General features: G+C 40.5%; 1 protein-coding gene across 1 annotated transcript in view; it reads right to left on the bottom strand.

Annotated features, from left to right (window-relative positions):
* Positions 1 to 16,599: 16,599 nt before the first annotated feature.
* Positions 16,600 to 27,372, bottom strand: part of LOC134336994 (EF-hand calcium-binding domain-containing protein 5-like) — a 72,122-nt gene continuing 61,349 nt past the window's right edge. Inside the window, exon 14 of the mRNA XM_063031737.1 lies at positions 16,600 to 17,008. Coding sequence (XP_062887807.1) covers positions 16,857 to 17,008 — 152 coding nt within the window. The 3' untranslated portion in view covers positions 16,600 to 16,856. The remainder of the gene's footprint in view (positions 17,009 to 27,372) is intronic.

The following is a 27,372-nucleotide window of genomic DNA, read 5'->3' as shown; positions in this document are numbered from 1 at the left end:
TAATATTGTAGTGAAATAATGTTAAGTAGATCTCCCAAATTTGACTCAAATTTTTTCGAAATTCAAAAGATTTCCATCTTATTACTTAACTTTCAAAGGAAGTGTGGTAACATAATTGCTAGAAACGCTTGAAGTTTGCTATTGTCCTTATAGGTGAAATGCCTATTACCAGAGAGCATGCATTTAAGGTGAGAGAGAGTAATTTCAAAGGAGATGTGAGGGGCAAGTTTTTTTACAGAGTGGTGGGTGCCTGGAAGGCACTGCCTGGCTTGGTGGTAGAGGAAGAAATACTAGAGAGCTTTAAGAGCCATTTAACTACTCACATGAATCTGAGAAAAATGGAAAGGTATGAGTGTTATGTTGGCAGAAGAGATTAGTTTACTTAGCCATATGATTACTAATTTAGAGAGCTTTAAGAGCCATTTAGTTAGTCACATGAATGTGAGAAAAATGGAACAGTATGAGCGTTGTGTTGGCAGAAGAGATTAGCCATATGATTACTAATTTAATTGGTACAGCACAACATCGTGGGCTGAAGGGCCTGCTCCTTTGCTGCACTGATCTATGTTCTAACCTTTGAACAAAGATACAAGTGAAATATTGAGTTGTTACTAATTCAACATCTCCATAGACTGAAATTAAAATCAAAATTAGAGTCTTGTTTACAATAAGACCATAAGACATAGAGCAGAATTAGGCCATTCAACCCATCCAGTCTGCTCTGCCATTCCATCATGGCTGATCCTGAATCCCACTCGACCCTATACACCTGCCTTCTCACCATATCCCTTGATGTCCCGATCAATCAGGAAACTATCAACTTCTGCCTTAAATATATCCACAGACGGCCTCCACCGCGTCTGTGGCACAGCATTCCACAGATTCACTACTCTCTGGCTAAAACCATTCCTCCTTACCTCTTTTCAAATAGGTTGCCCCTCAATTTTGAGGCTGTGCCCTCTAATTCTGGATATCCCTACCACAGGAAACATCCACCTTATCTGGTCCTTTCAACATTCAGTAGGCTTCAATGAGATCCCCACGCATTCTTCTAAATTCCAGTGAGTACAGGCCCAAAGCTGCCAAATGCTCCTCATATGTGAACCCCTTCATTCCCAGAATCATCCTCATGAACCTCCTCTAGACTCTGTCCAAATACAACACATCCTTTCTGAGAAGTAGGGCCCAAAACTGTTGACAATACTTCAAGTGCATCTTGACAAGTGTCTTATAAAGCCTCAGCATTATGGCCTTGCTTTTATCTTCTATTCCACTGAAATAAAGGCCAACATTGCTTTTGCCTTCTTTACCACAGACTCAACTGGTAAATTAACCTTCTGGGAATCTTGCATGAGGATTCCTAAGTCCATCTGCACTTCTGATGTTTGAACCTTCTCCCCATTTAGATAATAGTCCGCACTATAGTTCCTTTTACCAAATTGCATTATCATACATTTTCCAACACTGCATTCCATCTGCCACTTTTTTGTCCATTCTTCCAATTTGTCTAAGTTCTGCTGCAATCGCATTGGTTCTTCAGCATTACCTACCCCTCCACCTATCTTCGTTTCATCCGCAAACTTTGCCACAAAGTCATCAATTACGTTATCCAAATCATTGACAAACAATGTGAAAAGTAGTAGTCCCAATACTGAATCCTGAAGAACACTACTAATCACTGACAGCCAACCAGAAAAGGCCCCCAGTATTCCCACTTGCTGCCCCCTACCTGTCAGCCACTCCTCTATCCATGCTAGTATCTTTCCTGTAACACCACAGGATTTTATCTTATTAAGCAGTCTTATGTGAGGCACCTTATCAAATACCTTCTGAAAATCCAAGTAAACGACATCCACTGCCTCTCCTTTGTCCACCCTGGTGGTTACTTCCTTGAAAAATTGCAACCGATTTGTCATGCAAGATTTCCCTTTACAGAAACCATGCTGACTTTGACTTTTTTTTTATCATTAGTCTCCAAGTACCCCGAAACCTCATTCTTAATAATAGACTCAAACACTGAAGTTAGACTAACTGACCTATAATTTCTTCTCTTTTGCCCTCCTCCCTTCTTAAAGAGTGGAATGACATTTGCAATCTTTCAGTCCTCTGGGACCATACCAGAATCAAGTGATTCTTGAAAGAGCATGACCAATGCATCTGTTATCTCTTCAGCAACCTCTCTCAGGACTCCGGGATGTAGTTCATCTGCTCCAGGTGGCATATCCACCTTTAGACCTTTGAGTTTGCTGAGCACTTTTTCTTTTGAAATAGCAATGGCCCTCGCTCCTGCTCCCTGTTACTCCCGGACCTCTAGCACATTGCAAGTGTCTTCCACAGTGAAAACTGATGCAAGGTACTTATTAAGTTCATCTGCCATTTCTTTGTCCATCATTACTACCTCACCAGCATCATTTTCCAGTGGTCCAATATCATCCCTCACCTCCCTTTTACTCTTTATATAAGTGAAAAAACTTTAGGTATCCTGCTTTATGTTATTGGCTAGTCTGCCCTCATATTTCATCTTTTCCCTTCTTAAAGCTTTTTTAAGTTTTTTAGTTGGATTTTAAAAGATTTCCAATCACCCAATTTCCCACTCACTTTTGCTACCTTATCTGCCCTTTCCTTGGCTTTTATCTAGTCCTTAACTTCCCTTGTCAGCCATGGTTGCCTTGCCCTGCCATTTGAGAACTACTCCCTCTGTGGGACAAATCTATCTTGCGCCTTGTGAACCATTCCCAGAGGTTTCAGCTATTTCTGCTCTGCTGTCATCCCTACCAGTATTCTCCTTGAAGCCACCTGGGCAAGCTCCTCTTCATGCCTCTGCAATTTCCTTTCCCATTGCGATATTGATACATGTGACTTAGGCTTCTTCCTCTCAAATTGCAGTATGAATTCAATCATATTATGATCACTGTCTCCTAAGGGTTCCTTTATGTTAAGTTCCATAATAAGACCTGGGTTATTACATAACATCCAATTTGAGATAGCCTTTCTTCAAGTAGGCTCAAGCACCAGCTGCTCTAAAAAGCCATCTCATAAGCATTCAATAAACTCCCTCTCTTGTGATCCAGCACCAACCTGATTTTCCCAATCTCCTTGCATATCGAAGTCCCCAATTACATGCGTTTATTACATGCCTTTTCCATCTCCCTTTTGTAATCTCAGCCCCACATCTTGCTTACTATTTGGACGTCTATATATGATTCTCATAATTTTTTTTTACCCATGCAGTTTCTTAACTCCACCCACAAAGGTTCACCATTCTCTGAACCAATGTCACCTCTTTCTAAAGATGTAATTCCATCTCTTACCAGCGGAGCTAGACCACCACCTATGCTTCCTGCCTGTCCTTTCCATACAAATTATATCCTTTGAGGTTAAGCTCCCAACTATGGCCTTCTTTCAGCCACATCTCAATGCCCACAAAGTCATACCAACCAATCTGTAATTGTGCCACAAGTTCGTCCACCTTATTTTGAAATCTACGCACATTTAAGTACAGCACTTTCAGTCCTGCATTCTTCACCATTTTGAATTTTGTCTCTCTGGTACAATTTAACTTTTTGCTCTGTCTGTATCTGTACCCAGTCATTGGCTTGTCCCTCCTTACATTCATGTTACACCTATCATCTACTTATAAACCTGTTGGCTCATCCTCAGCTCTATCATACTTATTCCCATCCCCCTTCCATATTAGTTTAAACCACTCCCAACAGCTCTAGTAAGCCTGCCCGCAAGGATATTGCTTCCCCTCGGATTCAAGTGCAACCCGTCCCTTTTGTACAGGTCACACCTACCCCAGAAGAGGTCGCAATGATCCAGAAATCTGAATCCCTGTCCCTGCTCTAATTCTTCAGCCACACATTTATCTGCCAGCTCATTCTATTCCTATCCTCACTGTCGCGTGGCATAGACAGCAATCCCGAGATTACTACCCTTGAGGTCTTGCTTCTCAGCTTCTTTCCTAACTCCTTGCATTCTTTTTTCAGGACCTCCTCCCTTTTTTGACCTATATCATTGGTACCAATATGTACTACAACTTCTGTCTGCTCACCCTCCCTTTTCAGAATATTGTGGATGCATTCAGAACCGTCGTGGACTCTGACACCTGGGAGGCAAAATGCCATCCATGTTTCCTTTTCACTTCCACAGAACACCTATCTGTCCCGCTGACTATAGAGTCCTCTACTACTGCTGCCATCCTCTTCAGATCTTTACCCTTCTGAGCCACAGGGTTAGATTCCATGCCAAAGGCACAGCCAGTGTTGCTTTCCCCTGCCAGGTAGGCCATTTCCCCGCTCCCCCCCCCCCCCCACCAACAGTACTCAAAATAGAGTAATCATTGAGGGAGGCGGCCACAGGGGTGCTCTCCACTATCTGACTTTCTCTGTTCTGACAGTCATCCATATCTGCCTCCTGTAGCCTTGGGGTGACTACCTCCCTGTAGCTCCTGTCTATCACAGCTCCAGTTTCCTTACAAGGTCTCTAAGGAGCTGCATCTCAATGCGCCTGGTGCATATATAGCCATCGGGGAGGCTGGTAGTCTTTTGGAAATCCCACATCTGACACCCGGAACAGAACACTGGCTCTGTAGACATAATGTGCACAGAAAGATAATAAATGCATCCATTAAAGGAAAAGTGACTATGTTCTCTCCGTCTTCTCTACTATCCATCAAAGATTATATATTTATCATATCTGTTTCATTTAAGAACAAGATCAAGCATTGGGTCGTTGCAGACTTTCATATATTTTCAAATGCTATAGGAGGAATCCATTTTCTTGATGCGTCCATGGGCACCATGTTAGTGTAGTGGTTAACGTGGCGCTGTTACAGTTTGGGGTGTCGGAGTTCAGTGTTCAATTCCGGTGTCCTCTGTAAGGAGTTTGTACATCTTCCCTGTGAAGGCATTGATTTCCTTTAGGCACTCTGGTTTCCTCCCACAGTCAAAGATGTACCAGTCAATAGGTTAGCTGGTCATTGTAAATTGTCCTGTGATTAGGCTAGGGTTAGGTTGCTGGGCGGAGGAGCTCATTGGATTGGAAGGGCCTATTCCGCACTGTATCTCTAAATAAGTAAAAATAGAAAAATATTGCTTTCAGACTCATCTTGTGACTTGTTCTCTTTCACCTTCCTATCAACTCCCTCTTGATCTTCCTGTGACCCACCTACACTAGGCAATTTACGTGTCTTTTAATCTTTGGATATGGCAGGAAACTAGAGCACCTGGGAAAAAAATAACCCGTGCAATCTCATGAGGAACGTGCAAACTCCACATGGACGATACTCAAGGCCAGGTTTCAACCTACGTAGTTACTGGAGCTGTGTCGCAGCTGCACCAACTGTAATGCTTGTCCTGACTTATTTCTGAATCCCACCCAAATGCTAAGTGGGAATTCAACATTCTTATTTTGCTCTATAATCAATGTAAAACAGCTTGGACAATATTTCCAGTTTATCTTGGTAATGGACCCAAAGCACAAAACTGAGAAGATCTCCTATCTGATTCATGGTTAAAGACTGTCTGTAGTGAATTTGGGGGGAAAATAAATAAGATGTTATTTCAAAGTATATTACAGAACCTCAATAGAGGAAACTTTCCCTTGAGTCATCCTGTACAATCTGAGATCGAGACTGATTTACTGCTGAGAGAGGACATTCAAAATGTGATTCTGTTCTCTTTCTCAGTGGTGATGCTTCCATCTTAATGAATGGGAATTGTCCCCAGCAGAAGATATTCAAATTGTTTTGCAAGTAAAGCTTTAAATCATATGTTGTTTACACAAATGTTAATTTAGTTTTGTATTTGAAAAGGAAAAGGAAAAATCTGTTTGGATATCAGTACACAGAACAATGAGAGAGAGAGAAGTTAACATAGTTTCTGAAAGAGATGAATTGCTTTGTGAAGTCTGGAAGTATAAAGTGTAAATAATTCGAAATGGAAAGGAGCACCAGGTTAAATTTATTTGCTGTCATGTGCAGACTTTCCAGTTCTCAGGGAACAAAAGTCTATGAGTTGGTAAACACAGATACAGAATCTCAAACTGATATTGATTAAATGGGACACAGGTTATCTTCTTCCTTCACCTTAGCCCTATGGCCCCAGATTAGTATTGGAGTCGGGGCAAGTAATTTTAGGAGTGAATGATTTGTTCCCCTTTGGAGTACATTCTTCTTTGGTGTTGTGTATTTAATATTTCAGTAGAATTTAAGTATTATTTTAAATATATTGTTTGATTAAGCATTCTTGTTCATTTGAAAAATTCTTTATGGTTTGTATGTGGAAAGGTGTGATTGCATACATCACCACGTGATACCTGAGCACCTCACTAAAAAGTAAAACATGTAGTTAGACTCACATTTCGGACTCCCATATCTTCCCTTCAATTAGTTTAATGTTTTGAAGTTACAAAACAACATTTGGAAAGATTAATGCAATCTTCAATTTAATTAAAAATGATCAGCAAAAATCCATGTAGTTTAGAACAGAGCATGTTAAAATATCACAGTTTACAATTGATAAATTTCACAGAGCAATGCATAATATATCAGTACCTCAGTTCTATGCCTGCGATTTCTCCAATCATTAAGTTATTTGAAATAAAAACACAATTTCCATATAAAACTTCAAGATACAGAAATAACTAAATGTAAAGAAGTGAGGTAATCATTTTTGCTGGTCTTTACTGATTGATAGGAGAACTTATCCTAACTATTAAGGGAAGGACAGTTTTCATGCTCATGGTAATTAGTGAAATTTTATCCTACTGCATTGTAATTCAGAGCAATGTAATTAATACCTTTAGCATAATATTGTTAATTGAGAATGTTTCATTAATGTCAGGGAAAAGGTTTGAAACCAAATATATAACAGCAAGATGCAAGGTAGAGGTACTTCAGCATAGTGGTTAGCACAACGCTTTACAGTCCAGATCCGACGACCTGGGTCCAATTCCTGCAGCTGCCTGAAAGGAGTTTGTATGCTCTTCCATGACTGCATATATTTCCTCCAGGTTCTCCGGTTTCGTCCCACAGCCCAAAGACCTACTGATTAGTAGGTTTATTGGTCTTCTGTGAATAGGCTTGGATTCAATCAGGGGTTACTGGGCAGCGTGGCTTGAAGGGCCTATTCCGTGCTGTATGTCAATAAGTAAATAAATAAAGGTAAACTACTCTAATAGAATGTCTTTTCAAAAACCAAAAAAAACATACTATATCATCAATGTAAAGTGGTTTCATGTGTCCCACGTTCAATTTAACTTTCCAATATAGTCAGTAGACCAATCTATACAACATCACCCAGACATCACAACATTAGCAGCACATTAGACAGACAAAGGAGCTGTCTATTCAATGGCTGTCCATCATTTCGCCCGATTTCAGACATTGTTACTTGGTTGTGGTAAAGGGTCTTCACTTCTCCGTGGATTGTCACCTTGTCATGGTGGAGAAGCTTGTGTGGTCCTGTGATCCCGAGAGCGATGCCATCTGCAGCTATGCTGCTGGTAGGGTCACCCATGGCGGTAAGGTCGAGGGTGAGGTCCCTGACAAAGAACAATCCAACCAAGACCTCAACGGTGGAACAGGCTGACGATGTTACTTCGAAGTCAACGGCTGTGAAGGCGGATGAAGGCTGCAACAAATCCATCAGCTTCAATCATCGTGGTTTCCATGCCATTGGAATCAGTTGGTTGATTTGTGAAGTATCGTGTGCTTCTTGGAGTGCATCAAGTACATGTTAAACAAATACTCGCCCAGGCGTCTTCACTCTGTGGGCCACTTCTCCAGAACGAAGGCCATCATCCTCGACCTCGAGGGATAGCCATGATGATGAAAGGGTCATCAGACTGAAATGTTAACTGGTTTCTCTCTCTACAGACAAGAAGCATACCGAACTTAGTGGGACAGTCAACATTTTAAGTCAAGACCCTTTATCAATCTGAGCTGATCCAAAATCACATATGTCCATTTTCCTCCATAGATGCTGTCCGACCCATTAAGTTCTCCAGCTTCTTACATGTTGCTCCAGATTCAAGCATCTGCAGTCTCTTGTGTGTCTCTTTCTACTAATGTTGCCTGACTGGCTGAGTTCTTTCAGCATTTCCATTTTTGTTTCAATTCCAGCATTTGCAGTTTTACTTGTTTTCTATAACTTTTAGTTACAAGCTGTTTTAATCTATATAAATATGATATCTGTTTTTCAGTGGCACCGTGGAGGCAAAGTCTTTCTATATACTGTATGTTAACATTTCATTTCTAACATAACAATATTCCCCAGTGAATCAAAGCTTTAAACAACTCTTGGTTCCTTGGGATAGTTCTTTCTATTAAAGGCGCCATATACTGTAGGTGTAAGTTGTCTTAGTTAAATTATGGTGTTTATATTAAGACACTGGAGAAAGCAAAGCTACAGATCGTTAAGGTCAAGATGAATAAATGCATATCTGCCGATCACTTGGCATTTGCAAAGAGATTGAGGTGAACACTACGTAAATAATCTACAAATGTATTTCTAAAGTTTCAAAGCTTCACTCCCCCTTGTTCTGAAGATGTTGAACTGGTTTTGCATAGTTATCAAGCTGCTGAAATCAGATATAAAAAGTGACATTTAAGCTTAAAAATACTTCTGTTTCAAACTAAAACACAGGAAAGCATCCCTTGCCAGTTCTTTTAAAATTAGCTGAAAAGCGTAAAGGCTGACAGTAGTCTACAGAAGTTGTACTTTGTGAGATGCTAACTTTGAATGGCTGTCTTTGCCATTGCTGTCACATGCTTTGAAGATACATGGATCGTTGCCACTCTGTTATTAAAGTCCTCACAGCCAACGTTATCAGATGTCATTTGCACTCACAGTTCCATATTTTAATAAGTGAGTTGACATTTATGTTACAATATATCAAGCTGCTGAAAGAGCACAAATAACTCAGCTCATATAATACTTATCATCCAGCTTATTCAATAAAGTTCAGGGCGAATGATGAAAGATTAAATGTTTCCTTAGCATGGATCTTCTCTCAGCATGGAATAAATTTAGTGGCATTGAAGATCTGTCAATCAAGGATGGAAATGCCTTTTAGAACTCCAAGTCCTTGCTACTATACTTTGTTCCAGTCTATTACTTATCCCTACAAAACTTGATATCAGAGTACTGATGACATTGGCTGTAATCTTGCTCATTTCTAGTGGCTGTTTCTTTACTGAATTATGTACCATTGTGTTTCCGCACCCTAACCCTAGACTTCTCTGACGCTCAATATTTAGCAAACAATTCTACATATATGAGCAGGTTGAACATCCCTTATTCGGAATGCTTGGGGCTGGAAGTGATCTGGATTTTGGAGTATTTGCCCCTGTGTAGTGAGATACCTTGGGGATGGAACACAAGACTAAACATAAAAGCTATTTACATTACATGTCCAACTTATGTAGAGCTGGCGCAAAGCTCACAGTGAACAGTCTGCTGCTGAGGCAGTCTGATGTGATGGTACTGAACCCTTTACAGACTGTAAGAGTTGTTTGATCACCTCGGTCTGTGTCTATAAGCAGGTTTCAGTGCTGCGATTGGTTTCATATCTGCCATCGATTTTAAACAGTCGCCTATTCCACAGCAACTACAATGGGGGGGAGGGGGTGGTAGTTTTATATAATATTTTTAATAATTTTGTAGATGAAACAATTATTTTTAATTTTCAGTATGTCATGATAGATCTTTGCTTGTTTCATGATCAGCGTATCATTAAGCTGCATATGCTTACTCTGATACTGACGAATCCACTCTTTCAATACATATCGAGATCTTCATTTTTTACTTTATGCATTGTTTTTCTATTTTTCATTAATCTGTTCATTACATATGTAATGCCCTGGTTCATATTTTTACTGTTATGCTGTATGTATTTCATTTAGCAGTTCTGCAAGAGCAGTCTGTTCTGTTTTCAGCCTGTTTGGGTTATTGTTGAAGGTAAGAGATGAGGAGAAATGTCTGCCATCCAGTTAGGATAGTTGAATTAAGGGGAGTTTTCTCTGGTGAGGGACACTAAGGTTGGACTTGGGGTTTTTGTTTGAGAGGAGATGAAGAGGGAAGACGTGGGAGAGTAGAGGTCATAGGGTTTGACCTGGAGTGGGACCGTGATTCGACGAAGCCAGGGGTGAGATCGATTGATGATCGGTGACTACGGAGAAACTTTGAGCTCCAACTTGTGCATATTTGGCTGTTTAATTAAAATGGGCCCTTTTTTTTTTGTTCTTTTCTTTACTAACCCTTTAGTCGAATTAAGATTCATAAATATAATCTTTTAATCGTATGCAGTGTACAGACTGTTATTTCGTGGCACTAATTTGTAACAAATGACACAGCGTCCACACAAGCCGGGGTTTGGGATAAAAGCGCCCCTCAATCTCACGAGTCTGCCAAGGCTGGAGGTTGTCTTCCTTCAACTTATGCAGCCAAGGAAACCAGGCTGTTTCACATATGTGAGGTCACTTCTCAGAACTGTCTGTGATGCACAGAGACATGGACATCGCCAAGATTGGATTTTTCCATTTGTGATGTCATATCAGTCAGTGCTCAAAAAAAATTTGGATCTTGTAGGTTTTTAGATTTTTGGACTTCAGATAAGAGGTAGCAACCTGTATTATTGAAAGTATGTGGTACTGTTGGATACTACCTTTTGGATAAGACATTAAATTAAGATTCTTCCCGCCTTATCAGATAGATACAAGATTAAAAATTAGCTTTATTTGTCACATGTACAGTGCAATCTGACATTTTGTGTCAATGACCAACACAATCTGAGGACTATGCTGGACAGCCTGCAAATGTCACCATGCCTCCAGTGCCAACATAGCATGCCAGAACTTACTAACCCTAACCATAACCATACATCTTTCGAATCCGTACGCGGTCGCTGGGAAAATATACAGACTTACAGACAGTGACAGGAATCAAACCCTGATCCTCTGATCACTGGCAATTGAAGCAATTGTGCTAACCATATGCTTCTGTGCTGCCCTACAATAATTTTTTGTGACAGAGAATATCCCACAATAATATTCAGAAAAGTAGGTTATTTTCCTCAGAATCTTGACTGTAGCCATGATAAAAATAAGCAAATTATCTGGTACTGCTGTTTACAGGATTGTGCTGTTATGTATTTCCCACATTACATTGACTATACTTCAAAAGTACTAGTATGATGCAAACCGAGATCATGAAAGATGCTATTTACATGCAAGTCTTTATTTTCTTTTTAAGCCATACAACTCACGTTATCATCTCCATCGCCTGCCAAGAAATTCTATTGTGCGATATGGCGCTACCTTGTACCTATGGTCCATGTAAAGTTACGATTACTGGAAGGCATAGCATTTGGTGGTGTTCTGGACTGACTTAGGTTTGATCTTGACCTCAGGTTCAATCTGTATGGAGGCTTAACATTTTCCCTGTGTTTGTTTTGGATTTCCCTTGGTGTTCGAGTCTCCTCCCAGTTTCCAAAGACATGCTGGTGAGTTAATTGATCACTTAAAACACTCCTCACCCAGACAAAAGAATCAAAAGGGAGCTGATGGGCATGTGAGAAAGACTGGTCTCAGGGATACAGGGAATGAGCAAGAGGTAAAATGGAATTGCTTTGTTGGGAGACAGTATAGATGTTATGGGCCAAATAACCTCTTGTGCTCTGCTGTCATTTTTTTGAAAAATATTAAAATGTTCTTTCTCACTCCATAGGTACAGCCTGACAGAATATTTCTAGCAATTCTTGTTTTATTCTATGTATAATAAACTTGTTACATAAAGTAAAATGCACTTTTTTAGAAATAGACAGAAAATAATTCAGAGAATGCAAAAATATCAAGTGAGCAAAATGATTTCAACCTTCATGTACAGTTGATACATCGGTGTATATTTTTAAACAAATCAAAAGCAGTAGAATCCGATTTACTTAGAGCAGGGTTTTTCAACCAGGGTTCCATGGAACCCTAGGGTTTCAGAAGAGGTTGCTCGGGTATCTGCAAGAGATCATGATTAAAAAAAACACATTTGCACAACGCGCGATGCTAGTGCTCGCAGTGGTGGGCAGTGACCGAGCAGCCCCATTAGCAATCTCAGCCCAGTGTGGCAGTGCGCAGTAGGATTGTGTTTATTTAGTTGAGTCCATTCTCAGTTTTTGACACGGGATGGGGAGGCCATTGATAATTGGTGGGCGCTGTATTGCTCGGAGTGGAGGATGGCTGGCTGATGAGGAGCATGAAGTGCATTTTCCAAGCATTGAATGGACTCACCCAACTTGGGGCCTGTGACATCAGCCTCTCACTCCTGAATTACCTCCCCCAACTTCCCTTATGTGTCGCCGACTGATTTATGGGAGCGAGCAAAGTACCAGTGTGGTAGAAAATTGGAGGGAAATTTTCATTCTAAAGATGGTCCAGAGTGGCGATCATTGAATAGGAGGCATGAGGTGGAGGAGCAGGATTCTAGGCCTAAGCCTATGGACAATTCTGATAAGGTTAATGATGAAGAATTACAATCTTCTGAGTCATTTCACTGCACTAATGCAACAACAGACACAAAAAAGTTTGTCTTTACAATGAAAGCTACTTACCGATGGGTTTTACCTGGACTGGTGATCTGAGTTGTCGTATTCCATCATGCTCAGTCTGTGGCAAACAACTTACAAATGTAGCAACAGCTCCAGCAAGATTGAAAAGACACTTAACTACAAATCACAGCCATATGGCATGTAAAAGTGCGGATTATTTTAAAACAAACAAACAGATTAAAGTTTTTGAAAATAAAGTCACAGTCAGTAAAAGGTTAAGGAAGCAAGTTATTTAGTAGCTTTAAGACTGGTTCACTAGAGAAGGTTTAAAAAATTGTATGAAAACCTGGACAAAGAGCACACCAATCTCCTGCTACACACAGAAATCCAATGGCTTAGCAGAGGAAGAGTTCTCAACAGGGTGCTTGAGCTGAAAGGTGAATTGCAGGGGTACTTTCAAGAAAATAGTAGGTCAGATTTTGCTGAGTGCTTTGAAAATGAAGAATGGCTGCGGAAACTAGCCGACTTAGCAGACATTTTTGATCATATGAACCAGTTAAACAAGTCTCTGCAAGGTCCTGGAGAAAATGTTTTGACTTCAAGTGAGAAGATTCTTGGATTTAAAAGGAAACTGAATCTTCGGAAAAATCATGCTACAAAAGGAAATCTTAAAATGTTTCCGCTGCTTAAGCTTGAGAGGATATGAGAAAGTCTCAAGTCTTATTGAAAATCATCTGGAAGAAGTACAGAACAAAATTAAGCAGTATTTTTCTTCCCTTTCAACACAAGTGTGTGACTGGGTGAGGGACTCTTTCTCTGAATGTTCTGCTCAGCCTGAGAACTTGACTTTGAGAGAAGGGGAAGAACTTTGTGAGCTGCACTCTGATCGCACACTCAGGATGAGATTTACTGACCTGCCCCCGAACAAGTTCTGGATTTCTGTGAAGGAAGAGTATCTTGCCATTCATAGGAAAGTAGTGAACATTTTTCTGCTGTTTTCAACTTCTAACGTGTGAACAAGTGTCTTCTTGTTTAACAAGCATTAAGAGCAAGGACAGAAATCATCTCATTTCAGTTGAAGGTGATACCCACTTGTGTTTATCTCGTTCAATCCAGAACTGAGAAATTTATGTTTGCCTTATGAGTTTTTAAAATTTATGAAAGTGGAAGAAACTGATTAATTTCAAGAGGGGTATGCTAAAAATTCATTCTCTCTACTCAAAAGAGCATCAACAATTATTTTTGGATTACTATACTGTATCTTCAACTTACTGATCACACTGATGTACCGTGAGCTATAGATATAATAATCTTATGCAGGGAAGGGTTCCCTGAGACCTGAAAATTATCTCAAGGGTTCCTCCAGGGCAAAAAGGTTGAGACAGGGTGATTTATATTCTGTTTTAGCATTAATTGATAATGGATAGAAAATGGCATGTATGTCAATATTTTGCAATCTAACTACAGTATATGTGCATTATTTGATGATTCCTTTACTAATTATCAAAAGTGATACTCCTATCCAGGTAAAATGGAATGGATTGATAAATGATACCATTTATTTTCTATCTATTATCAATTAATACAGTGCCAGAACAGAAAATAAGTCTAATCTCAGAAGAAAAAGTTCCTTTAGCATTCCTCTAATCTGAGTCAGGTTCAGTAAATGCCAATTATAGAAAGGCATGAATTTAGCATTTGCAACCACATTCAAACATAAGGGCCATATGGATAATTCACCTTATGAGAAGCCAACCATCAGCTAATTTGATTAGTGCACATAGTAAGAAATGGCTGAGTGCACTGAGTACAGCAAAAGCTTGGGGCTGTCTCTATTATTGAATACTTGTGTTTCAATCTTAACTACACACCCAGCCAAACTGTTCCAGTACATTTACAACAGTGGACATTTTGGGATATTGCACAGATTTATCTTGTCTGCTACCAAACAATTTAAATCCCATTCAGCCAGTCAATGAAATGAGGCATGGTGGTTAATACTATCAACGATGTTATCAAACACCATCTACTCAACAATAAGCTGTTTGTCAATGCTCTTTTGAGGATTTGCCAGAACTTTTTAGCTTCGGACTTCATTGTAACTCTAAGTAAATAGGAGGAAAGAGGGGAAGTCACCATTGAGCAGAATCTCAACTTGAGGTGCTACTAGAGTATGACAAAAGCAAATACAAGTAGTAATAGGAGTGTGATCACTCAACTCGAGTATAACGTTCTCCAAAGGGATTGTCTACTGGTCCTCAGATGGGTGTAGAGGCCGATCTGGGATTTACATAACCGGGATGTTAGGGTGCTTCTCTTAATGGAGAATGTGTATGACTTTGTTTAACATGGGGAGGTTGATGCATGGGCAGTCTCCACACTGTCCTTGTCAGATCGAGGTCACAGTCCATTGGAATGGAATACAAGATGACTGGGGACACTTCATGGTTGCAGCCTTCCTCCACCTTCACTGCTGGTGAAGATGGTGATGTATCATCATCTTCTGACAATTCCACCGTTGAGGTCTTGGTTGGTCTGAAACTCCGCCCTTGGGTGACCCTACCAGGAACTAAGCACTAGATGGCTAAAATTCAGATGGCATCACTCTTGGGATCTCTTGAACTCACAAGCCTCTCTACCATGACTAGGTGATGATCCTCGGACAAGATGTAAAAATAACTCAACCACTGATAACTCAAAACCTTTCCATCATTTACATACAGCAAGTCAGGAGCGCGGTGGAATACCCTACCACTATCTGAGTGAAGGCAACTCACCTACACTCTCCAAGTTCAGCACTTTCCAAGACAAGGAAGCCCATTTAATTGACAACCCTTCGGTCATCCTAAACATTGTCCATGAACTATTTTCTCATCATGGCTGCTGTGTTCATTCCACAGAACGCAGACCTTCCCTTCCCTTCCCTCCCCTTCCCCCCACTCTTTAATTCTGGCATCTTCCCCCTTCCTTTCCAGTCCTGAAGAAGGGTCTCGGCCTGAAACGTTGACTGTCTATTCATTTTCAAAGATGCTGCCTGACCTGCTGAGTTCCTCCTGCATTTTGTGTGTTGCAGTTAATCACATGGACCACTTAGGACAGACAGAAGACAAAAGAGAATGCAGAAATCTAGAACACAGAAATGAATGCTGGAAGGATGCAGCAAGTCAAGCAGCATTTGAATGTCAGCGTCTACTCCCATGAAGAACAGGAACAGTAATTCTATCAGGAAACACCCTGAATGTTTGTCACTCAGACACACACCATTATCCTTTATTATTGCTGGATCTAAGTCCTGAAACTCATCATCCAGTCATATTTTCACACAGGTGATTAGGGATGGGTAGGAAGTGTAGTCCTCGATAAAATCAATATGGCAAAAACTGAGTGAAAAGGTTGAAATTCAATAACGTTTCTTTCTTTCAGGCATTAGATCAGAAACATTAGTGCAAAGGTTGTCTGATCTCCTAATGGATTTCAATAGAGATCTATTGCTGACATGTTTATAATGGATGGTACATTGGGTTAAAGAACCACATGCTGTTTGGCTTGCATGTTGTTTAACATGCTGTTTGGGGCGGCACGATAGCATAGCACAACACTTTACAATATAGATGACCTGGGTCTAATTTCCGCCACTGTCTGTAAGGAATTTGCACGTTCTCCCTACGACTCCAGTTTCCTCTCTGTCCAAAGACATTCTGGTTGATGGGTTAATTGGTTATGGTAAATTATCCTGTGATTAGGCTGAGATTAAATAGGGGGATTGCTGCGTGGCATTGTACTCAATAAATATAAAAAGTTGCTCTTATACTTTCACAGAATTATACACTAAATAATTAGAATGTGTTACTAACATGGTATGTGTTACCATATAAGGCTATTGAATCAGGTAACAGTGATGGATTTGAAGGAAGATGTTGTATATTACTGGGCAAAGGGGTATAGTGATAGGGCAAGATAGGATACGTAATTACTGATAATTATAATTAGCGAGGAAAAAAGTTCATATGAAATATAATCACTACCATAGATCAGAAAGGGCGAATCCTGTTTCTATTATTCATTTTAATTACAGGGTGATAGTTCCAAATAAAACCATTCCATTAATTTCACCTCTGCAGTTCGGAACATTGATGAGTTTCAATATTCATTACATGCACATCACTCACCAGTTTTTAGCCAGTGTTTACAAACATTATTAATGAATCAACCCAGTATTTATTTAAATTTCAAATTTCAAATGGAACATTAGAGTTTTAAGGTATTCACTGGGAATAATTTTTCTCCCAGACTGTGTATCATCAAGTGAACTTCTCTCACACTGAAGGCAGATGACAAACGGATGGAGGTTTGTAGAAGTGTCCAGAACTTGAATTAAGGTTTATCAGTGTGAAGCAGGCATATGCCCAGTGATACAGATAATAGAGAGCGAGGGAGCCAGATTTCCACACTTGGTCAGGTCTGATATCTGGAAAACAGGAGGTTGAGGAGTTTTTAATGATTTTAAAATTCCTATCGATTACTTCAGTCAATGCATTGCACCGAATACACTTCAAACCTCATTTTATAATGCTGTTTACATTGTAAGTACATGCTGATATTTCTGCACATTCTATTTCATACTTATACTTCTTTCTTTTTTAATCTTTTTATTCATTTTCAAATTCTTAAACATAGCAACAATACTAATATGAAGAGTTTGGGATTACATTATTGGTAATTAACATGTGCAAATAAAAACTACAGATAATACAAGTATATTAGGCCTCTCAAACTCCTAATATAATTAGACATGATGAGAAGAAAAATGAAAAAATATCAAGGAAAAAAACCTCAAATTAGAGAAAAAAACTAGACTAAACTGAACCAAAAACTAAACTAACCAAAACTAAACAAGGCTGGGCTATTATATTACATCGAATACAATCATTAATGTCATTAACTCCGCTCCTCTGTCCATATATTTTAGGTTAATAAAAAGGATTCAGAAAAGGGCAAGCTACATCATGTGAAAATGTTGAATAAATGGCCTCCAGGTCTTTTCAAATTTAACCGAAGGATCAAAAGTGACACTTCTGATTTTTTTCTAAATTTAAACAAGATATAGTTTGGGAAAACTATTGAAATGTAGTAGGAGGATTGATCTCTTCCCAATTCAATAAAATGAATCTTCTAGTCATTAATGTAACAAATGCAATCATCCAACGAGCTGTAGAGGATAAATAACTATAGAAGAGAGAGAAGGCAAGAAAGTCGTTCTTTGAGAACCCTCACGAGTTCACAAAGAAACTGAACAAAGTAAGAGCGGGCAGCTTAACATCTCTCAACAAGAACTTGAGGATCACCTAGCAAGCACTTACTCTAATGAACAGCGGGAGGCTCCTTTGCTTGACATTTCAGGACTTGTGAAGCCTACCAAGCCAGGAGTGAAGTTCGATCTGTCAGAACCCAAACTGGCAGAAGTCGAACGGTTCATCAGAAAGGCAAGGTCAGGCTCAGTGCCAGGACCTAATGGAGTGCCATATAAGGTGTTCAAGAAGTGTGAAGAGCTGAGGAAATACTTGTGGAGATCGTTAAAGGTGGTGTGGAGACAAGGTGTTGTTCCTTTGTCATGGAGTGAGGCTGAAGGAGTATACATCCCGAAGGAAGAGAATTCTTCTACATTGAATCAGTTCCGACCAATTTCACTCCTGAATGTAGAGGGGAAGATTATGTTTGGCATTCTGGAAGAAAGAATATCTTCATTTGTGATTGAGAATGGCAATACATCTGTGCAGAAGGCAGGAATACCAGGCTTCCCAGGATGCCTTGAGCATTCTAGTATGATATGGCATACCATCCAGGAGTCAAAAAGGTTGAGAAGAAATCTGGCCGCAGTTTGGCTTGATCTGGCAAATGCATATGGTTCTGTTCCCCATGTCCTGATTGAGTTTGCGATGGAATTCCTATGGATTCCTGCTAAGGTGAGGAACTTTGTTATGCAGTACTACAACGATTTCCGGATGAGGTTTTCCACTCAGCAGTTTACAACTAGGTGGCAGAGCTTGGATGTTGGAATCCCAATGGGATGTGCAATTTTCACCCATCCTTTTTGTGATAGCCATGGAAGTTATTGTGAGGGCTGTAGAATCAGTGGGACCAGGTGTCGCACTTGATGGCGGAGAGGAGTTACCACCAATACGAGCCTTCAAGGAAGATCTTACCCTTTTGGGTCCCAGCACGGAGGCAGTGGAAAATGTACTATCTAGACTCGAGGAACTAATGGATTGGGGAAGAATGAAGTTCAAGACCAAGAAGTCAAGGAGTCTTGTTCTTAGGAGAGGAAAGCTGGTTGACTTTCATTTCATCCTTTGTGGAGAGGAGATTCCATCCATTCAGGACCAACCAGTTAAGAGCCTCGGGCGATGGTACACAGAGGAGCTAAGAGACACCAAGAGGGTTCAAGAGACAGGAGAACAGATCAGCAAAGGTCTGATGTCTGTTGACAAGTGTGGCTTGCCTGGCAAGTTGAAATTGTGGTGCTTGCAGTACGGACTGATGCCACGGATAATGTGGCCACTAACTGTCTATGAAGCGGCAATGTCCCATGTTGAGGCAATGGAACGGAAGATCAACAAGTAAGTGAAGAAGTGGGTTGGAGTACCAAGCAGCCTCACCAATGTAGCAATCCACAGTAGCCAGACAAAGCTTACCATCCCAGTGCAATCCCTTGTTGAGAGGTCAAGGTAGCCAAGCTAAGATCATTCTTGATGCTTCGAGACTCAAAAGACCCTGTCATCAAGAACACCCAGCCGGATGTGAGATCAGGCAGGAAGTGGTCAGCCCGTGTAGCAATTGATGAGGCAGAGTCTAGATTGAAGCACAAGGAGACGGTTGGATCTATCCAGCTAGACCGCCAGGGACTTGGATGGACAACCCACAAGTGGTGGTCATCTTCTACAGGTAAGGAGCGCCGTGAGCTTGTAATACAAGAAATACGAGAGGTAGAAGAGGAGAAGAGGTTAACTAAAACAGCTGGCCTGGCCAAACAAGGGGCTTGGACCCGGTGGGAAAGTGTTGAACAACGACACCTATCTTGGAATGTTCTGTGGCAGATGGAACCGCTCTGCATTTCTTTTTTATACAGAGCAGCGTACCATCTGCTCCCAACTCCTGCCAACCTCAGCACCTGGTATGAAGATAAGACAGACAGGTGTGCTGCTTGTGGCGAGAAGGGAACACTTCAATATATCTTGAGTGCATGCAGAGTCAATCTTTCCAGTGGCATGTACACTTGGAGACATAACAATGTTCTCAAAGTTGTAACAGAAGCAGTTGAGCAGAGAGTACTGCAGCACAACTTATCTCATGCCCCATGCTGCACAGAACATCACATATCATTTGTGAAAGAAGGCTCCAAGTCAAGGGTGTACAGCACAGGCTCACGATCAAGCATACTTTCTTCAGCCAATGATTGGTGTGTCAAGGCTGACCTGGATGAAAAAGGCAGTTTCCCGGAGCAAATAGCTTTCGCAACATTGCGTCCAGATATAATCGTATGGTCTGACAGCTGTGGAGAAGCGGTTATTGGTGAACTCACAGTCCCCTGGGAAGACAACATCGATGAAGCCCATGAGCGCAAGTTAACCAAGTATGCAGAGTTAAGATCAGAGTGCAGAGACAGAGGGTGGAAGGTCTCATGCTATCCATTCGAAGTAGGCTGCCGTGGGTTTATTGCGTTCACTCTACAGAAGTGGCTGCGTGACCTTGGCTTCACTAGAAGAGAGATCAAGTCAACCAGCAGGGCTGTAGCTGAGGCAGCAGAGACAGGATCAGCATGGGTGTGGACCAAGTATATCCAGAGGGGCAGATAGTCAGACAGTGTATCCATCTTTTGCAAACCCTTCAGTAGTTGCATAGACACCCGAAGAGCAGACTATCTGTTGGATGGAAGTGACCAACAACTCTGATAGAGGCAGATGCCAAGTTTTTAAGCTCACCAGTGGGAGGTGGTGCTTTAGCACTGCTGGCCCACCACCTCGAGGGAGTCTTGATCATAAGTGGGCCGAAACTCCTGAAGACAGGTGGCAGATCAACTGATGATCCCACTGGTGATAGCACAGGACAGTTAACATCTTAGTCCACGTGTATTTAGTAACTCTGTTCCATCATTGGTAAACCAAAAATTGCAATAATAGGATGAGGTTGTAAATCAATACACAAAACTGTTGAAATAATATCAAAGATGTCTTTCCAAAATTTTTCCAAAAGAAGGCATATGAGTCAAAGAAGCTACCTCAGAATGATATCTGTCACAAATAGGACTTACATGAGAATAAAAACGAACTAGTTTATCTTTAAACATGTGGGCCCTATGCACCATCAAAGTATGTTTAGCGCATATAGAGGAAAAGTTAACGAATTGAAAAATTTTCTCCCATTTCTCTATAGTTAAGTGAAGTTGAAGTTTCCTTTCCCATTCATTCTTAATTTTATCAGATACACCTGCCTGTATTTTCATAATCATATCATAAATAATTGCTGTTAAACCCTTCTGATAACGGTTTAAACCTAAAATTTTTTCTGTAATATCAGTTGGATATAAAGTCGGAAAGGTAGGTAGCGTAGTATTTAAAAAGTTTCTAATTTGTAAGTATCTAAAAAAATGGGATCTGGTCAAATTATATTTATTACACAACTGTTCAAAAGACATGAAACAGTTACTGAAGAATAAATCACGAGAACATACTATACCCTTCATTTTCCATATCAGACAGGCTTAATCCAGAACAGAGGGTTGGAAAAAAAATTAGATATAATAGGGCTTGATAAAATAAATTTGTTCAAACCAAAAAATTTATGTAAATGAAACCATATTCATAATGTATATTTAATTATTGGATTAACCATTTGTTTATCCAATTTAGAGAGAACAAAGGGAAGCAAAGTCCCTAAAATAGAAAGCAATGAAAACCCTTGTGCAGAATTACATTCAAGGTTTACCCATTGTGGACTTGGAATTATATCCAAATCTTGCGTCCAAAATATTAAATATCGAATATTAATTGCCCAGTAATAAAATCTTAAATTTGGCAATGCCAAACCACAATCCTTTTTGGACTTCTGTAAGTATTTTTTACTTAGTCTAGGATTTTTATTATGCCATATATATGAGGAAATTTTAGAATCAACAGTATCAAAAAAGGATTTAGAAATAAAAATCGGTACCACTTGAAATAGATATAAAAATTTAGGTAGAATAATCATCTTAGTAGCATTGATCCGGCCAATCAGTGATAAAGAAAATGGGGACCATTTAGTAAACAATTGTCTAACCTGATTAAGCAACGGTAAAAAACTGAGCTTAAATAAATCCTTAAACACAAGGAATTCTGCAGATGCTGGAAATTCAAGCAACACACATCAAAGTTGCTGGTGAACGCAGCAGGCCAGGCAGCATCTCTAGGAAGAGGTACAGTCAACGTTTTGGGCCGAGACCCCGAAACGTCGACTGTACCTCTTCCTAGAGATGCCGCCTAGCCTGCTGCATTCACCAGCAACTTTGATGTGTGTTGCTTAAATAAATCCTTATGCTTCTTAGTAATTTTAACACCCAGATAAGTAAAATAGTCAGTAACCAGTCTGAATGGTGAACGTCTATAAATTGGAACCTGCATATTAAATGGGAAGAGTTCACTTTTATTAAGATTCAATTTGTAGCCAGAGAAGTTACTAAACTGAGCAAGCAGGGATATTACTGCCAGAATGGATTTCTCAGGGTTAGAGATATGTAGTATCTCTAGATATAAATCATCTGCATATAGTGATAACTTGTGTATCTCATTCCCAGGGGTAATGCCAAGTATATTAGGTGAGTCACGAATAGCAATAGCTAAAGGTTCCAAGGCAATATCGAATAATAATGGCCTAAGAGGACAGCCCTGCCTAGTACCATGAAACAACTGAAAAAAGGAAGATCTATACCTATACTTCTAACATTGTTTTTATATAACTCTCTATTCTTCATAGTTGTTGAATGTTTTACATTGCATGTCCCACCAATGCACCACGGCAAATTCATAATATATGTAAATGTACAGTACTATGTTAAAGTCTTAGGCACACATATATATAGTTAGGGTGCCTAAGATTTTTGCACAGTACTGCATATGACAAATAGGGCTTGATCATTGATCCTTGAATTGTCTTAGCCAAGATTTTACAAGCAATGAATTAGTTATACTATTGTATTTGGCTTTCACTTGGTTTGTCCGCTATTGTCGTTATAGTATCTTTCTATACTATTTCATATTGGATGACAATAAACAGGACAAGATGGTGTTTTGTACTCCTTTTTATTGCTATTTGTTGTATGTATTGTTGCTCCATCATCCTTCCTTGCAGCCAAACAGCAGAAGTTTGGCTTGAGGAAGAAAGTGCATGATACTCTACTTTGTTACAGATTATTTTTTCCTGAATGCAGTCCCATCCATGAAAGGAATGTTGAAAGTACGGGACATATTGTGAGTGATGGTTTTCATTTGCTTCAGCTATCAGGTTATCTCAGACGCTTGACTGGTACTCTGCCTTCAGACTTTTTCCTACTTGATATCAATTGTAGATATACTTTGCCCTCTGCATCAAGAGGTATGAACTTCGAACCCCATTCCAGATATTAGGTTGACACGCCAGTGCAAAATTGATGGAGTACTCAGTCGCCAGGGGAAATGTTATGGTGGGTGGGTGAAGATCAATCCCAATATGGAACTGAGGAGAGGAGTGGAAGTTTCTTGGCATTCTGCACAATTATCTCTGCACCAACTAAAATCGCTTAAAACAATTAATCTTATTTTTACACTCAGTGGCCATTTTATTACGAGGACCTGTACACCTGTTTGTTAGTGCAAATATCTAATCAGCCAATCATGTGGCAGCAACTCAATGCATAGAAGCATGCAGACATGGTCAAGAGGTTTGATTGTTGTTCAGACTAAACATCAGAGTGGGGAAGAAAATGTGATCTAAGTGACTTTGATTGAAAGAGCATCTCTGAACACAGAGCATGTCAAACCTTGAAGTGGTTGCGCTACAGCAGCAGAAGACCGCAAACATACACTCAACGGCCACTTCAATAGGTGCAGGAGGTACCTAATAAAGTGTATTTGCTGTTGTTGGAGCTTTGTGCATAAATTTACTACTGCATAGCAGGGTCTATACTGCCCAGTTACCTCATCATCCTGAAACAAAACAGTATTCAACACATTCTTCCATTTAACTAGTGATTATTAGCAATCAATAGAATCAATTCTCAATACCTCAAAGCTCTTGGAGTTATAGGGTTATGAAGCAATACAGTACAGAAACAGGCCTTTTGGCCCATCTTGTCCATTCTAACCAAGATTCACATTAAGTTAGTCCCATTTCCTCTCATTTGGCCCATAGTCCTTTAAATCTTACCTATCTGTGCATTTGTCCAAGCAACACACACAAAATGCTGGAGGAACTCAGCAGGCCAGTCAGCATCTGTGGAAAAAAAGTGCAGTCGATGTTTCAGGCCAAGACTCTTCTGCCCGAAACATTGACTGTACTTTTCTCGATCGATGCTGCCTGCCCTGCTGAGTTCCTCCAGAATTTTGTGTTCATTGCTCAGATCTACAGCACCTACAGATTTTCTCTTGTTTGTGATATTGAGTCCAGGAGTTGGGATGTTATGTTGAAGTTGTATAAGATGTTGGTGAGGTCACATTTGGAGTCTTGTGTGCAGTTCTGCACTCTTTTCCTGGATGCTGCCTGGCCTGTTGAGTTCCTCCAGCACTTTGTGTGTGTGTTGCTTGGATTTCTAGCATTTGCAGATTTTCTCTTGTTCGTGTATTGTCACAAAATGTCTTATCAATATTGCTATTCTATTTGCCTCAAGCACTTCCCCCGGCAGCTCATTCCATATACATACCACCTTCTGTGGGCCTCATGGCCTATATCTACTGGTCTTATGGACAACCTTGTTCTCAGCACCCTCTCATTGGGAGAAGTAGTATTTAATGACCACAAAATATTGCCAATGGCAGGTGATAGGAATGCATTCTCTTTCGTGGAGCAGAGTGGTTTCCTCCCCCATTGCAGAGGACTGTTTGGTCTTAAGTATGCAAGTGTTGAAGTGGAGGTTAGCCGAGATAAGGACGACTGAATAGGGACACTCTAACAATGGAGTGAATCAGTTGAGTTTAGTAACAAGTTCCATGTCATGCAGTATTCATCCATGGAGAGGAATAAAAGGTTGATAATTCGGGCTGAGACTTTCCTCAGGACTGATTAAAGGTCTCGGTCTGAATCGTTGACTGTTTATTCCTCTCCATAGATGCTGCCTGACCTGCTGAGTTCCTCCAGCGTTTTGTGGGCATTGCTCTGGAATTCCAGCATCTCTTGAATGTCTTGTGTTTATGATTAACAGATCCATAGACAGTTTCACGGATGGTAACTGTTGATTTACAAGTTTTTAAAAAACTGAACGTGTTCTGATTCATTTCTGTCAAGGTCCAATTGCTTTTGCAAGCTTTAGATTATTGAACCTGTCAGCAAGTAATTTCTTTTTAGTAACAGCAAAGAAATATTAAAACTGCAGTAATCCAACCTTGGGGAAATCAAGCTATGATGGATTAATGTTGTTTACTGTGGCATCAAATGATGCATAGTGCCCCCTTGTGGTTAGAAGAAGGTACTACATACAACTACTGTGCAGGTGACAAGAGACTGCTGATGCTGGAATCTGGTGCAACAATTTGCAGGAGGAACTCAATGGGTTGAGCAGCATCTGTGGGGATTAAGAAATTGTTATTGTTTGGGTAGGGTCTTGATCCTAAACATCAACAATTTCTTTCCTCCCACAGATGCCGTTTGAGCTGCTGAGTTCCCCCATCAGATTGCCTGTAACAACTGTGCCTATTGGTTACTGAGATGAGCACAATATTAGGCAAAAATTCAAATAGCTTCTTCTTAACTAATAATCCCTCTGCTTTTTCCCCCATTCTGCTTCGGGTAAAATATCCATTTTGTATCTTAGACGCTCTTAATAATTCTCCAAGGGCAGTGAGTGTCAAGAACCTACATCACATCAAAGCCTATCGTTGCAAGGCAATATCTTTAAAACATTTGTTACAGGGAGCATCAGAACTGGAGTTTTGTTATCTCCCATTCTGGATATTACTGAGCGCTATGCTGGCTGGGATCTACTTGGAGGAGGCCCTCCGTTCGTCGAGGTTAGCCGTGGATATTGTGTCCTAGTTATCTATATGTGATACGCAAGGCAGGGCAGTAAGATATGGAGAGCAAGCTCGCAAGGCAGGGCAGTAAGATATGGTTTCCTGTGCAGCAGGCTACCCCTCTCCATGCAGGGGATGAATTCGAAGGAAGAGTAGAGACCAATACAGTTTGGCACCAGCATTGTCGCAGAAAATGCCAGTCAGCGTTGAACTCAATGCAGGACTGCTTTAGGGACTCCAGCTCTGGATTTTTCCTTGGGGGTTTACTCCTGAAGCCTTCGCCACGAGTGAGTATAGCCCCAAGAAACTGGAGGTTTGAGATCAGAGTTTTCCTTCTCCTGGCTGATGAGCCCCATCTACCAGAAGCAACTGGTTTTAAGGTGCCAGTAACCCACCTTTCGCCGATTTCCTGTCAATAGGAATGGTTCTACCGGGCTTAGTAGCTGAGCCACGTGTAAAGGCCAGGAGCTGGACGAGGCTATTTGAGGCGCAGGCATTTGAGTTGGGAGCATTTAATAGGTAGTGGGCGTTCATCTCCCCTACACTTTCCCCCAGTTATAAGAACCCTAAGGAACCTGGTATCTACTATCCCAGCACAAACTAGAGAATGAACGTGAGCCCTTTGAAGTTTGCACAGCTCTGCTAGTGAAGCCTCAAGTCCAATGAATAGTGGTGTCTGCAAGTCTGGGAGTCCAGGGCAGAGACTGGGCGTTGGAGGCCAGATGTCAATGAGCTTAAGAGTCTGGGGCCAAGGACAGGAGGCCTGGAGGCAACCTGTCCTGGGGATGGAGGCCCACGTGCGTCGCGGATGGGAGGGTGGGATTTGTGCTTGTATTGCAGTTGTTGTCTTCTTGTTGCTGTTGCTGTATTGTATTGTGTTGAACGTTGTGGACATGCTTTGTTGGCGTTGGAATGTGTGGCGCTACTTGTGGGCTGTCCCCAGCACCTCCTTGGGTGTGCTGATTGTTAGTACAACACTTTTCCTGTATCTTTCAATGCACATATGGTAAATAAATCTAAATCTGAATACAGCGTTTTTTGAATTTTCCAAGTCATTCATCAGAACAACACAATATGCTGTTTTCCATTACCTGTATGGTAAGATGGACTCCCAATCTCACAATCTACCTTGTCACTGGCACTTTACTGCCTGCTTGCACTGCACTGTCTCTGTAACTGTGACAATTTATTCTGCATTCTATCACTGATTTTCAATTGTACCACCACAATGTACAGATGTAATGAAATTATCTAAATGGATGGGATGGGAACCAAAGTCTTTTATTTTATCTCAATACCTGCGACAATAATAAACCAACTTACCAATGACCAAATTTTTCAAATATTAATTACTCATCTAAGTTTAGTCTTGCCTTACTTGCCTTAAGGCAAGACCAAACTGGGCCTAGGCCTGAGTCGACGTGGTAGTAGTAGTAAGTTTAGTGGCGGAATCTTGCCATAAATTAATATTGCTCTGAGAGTCCAAAAGGCCTGTTTCTACTCTATGAACTCCTGGTTAACCATTGGTAACCATAAGCTACATTTTCCGAGTTTGAATATTAATTCAGTCCACTAAAAGTGCTTTGGTTGATTATCC

The sequence above is a fragment of the Mobula hypostoma genome, chromosome 23 (genome assembly GCF_963921235.1).
Source record: "Mobula hypostoma chromosome 23, sMobHyp1.1, whole genome shotgun sequence".
Lineage (NCBI taxonomy): Eukaryota > Metazoa > Chordata > Chondrichthyes > Myliobatiformes > Myliobatidae > Mobula > Mobula hypostoma.
The sequence above is the reverse complement of the archived record's forward strand: the minus strand, read 5'-3'. Positions and strand labels throughout refer to the sequence as shown.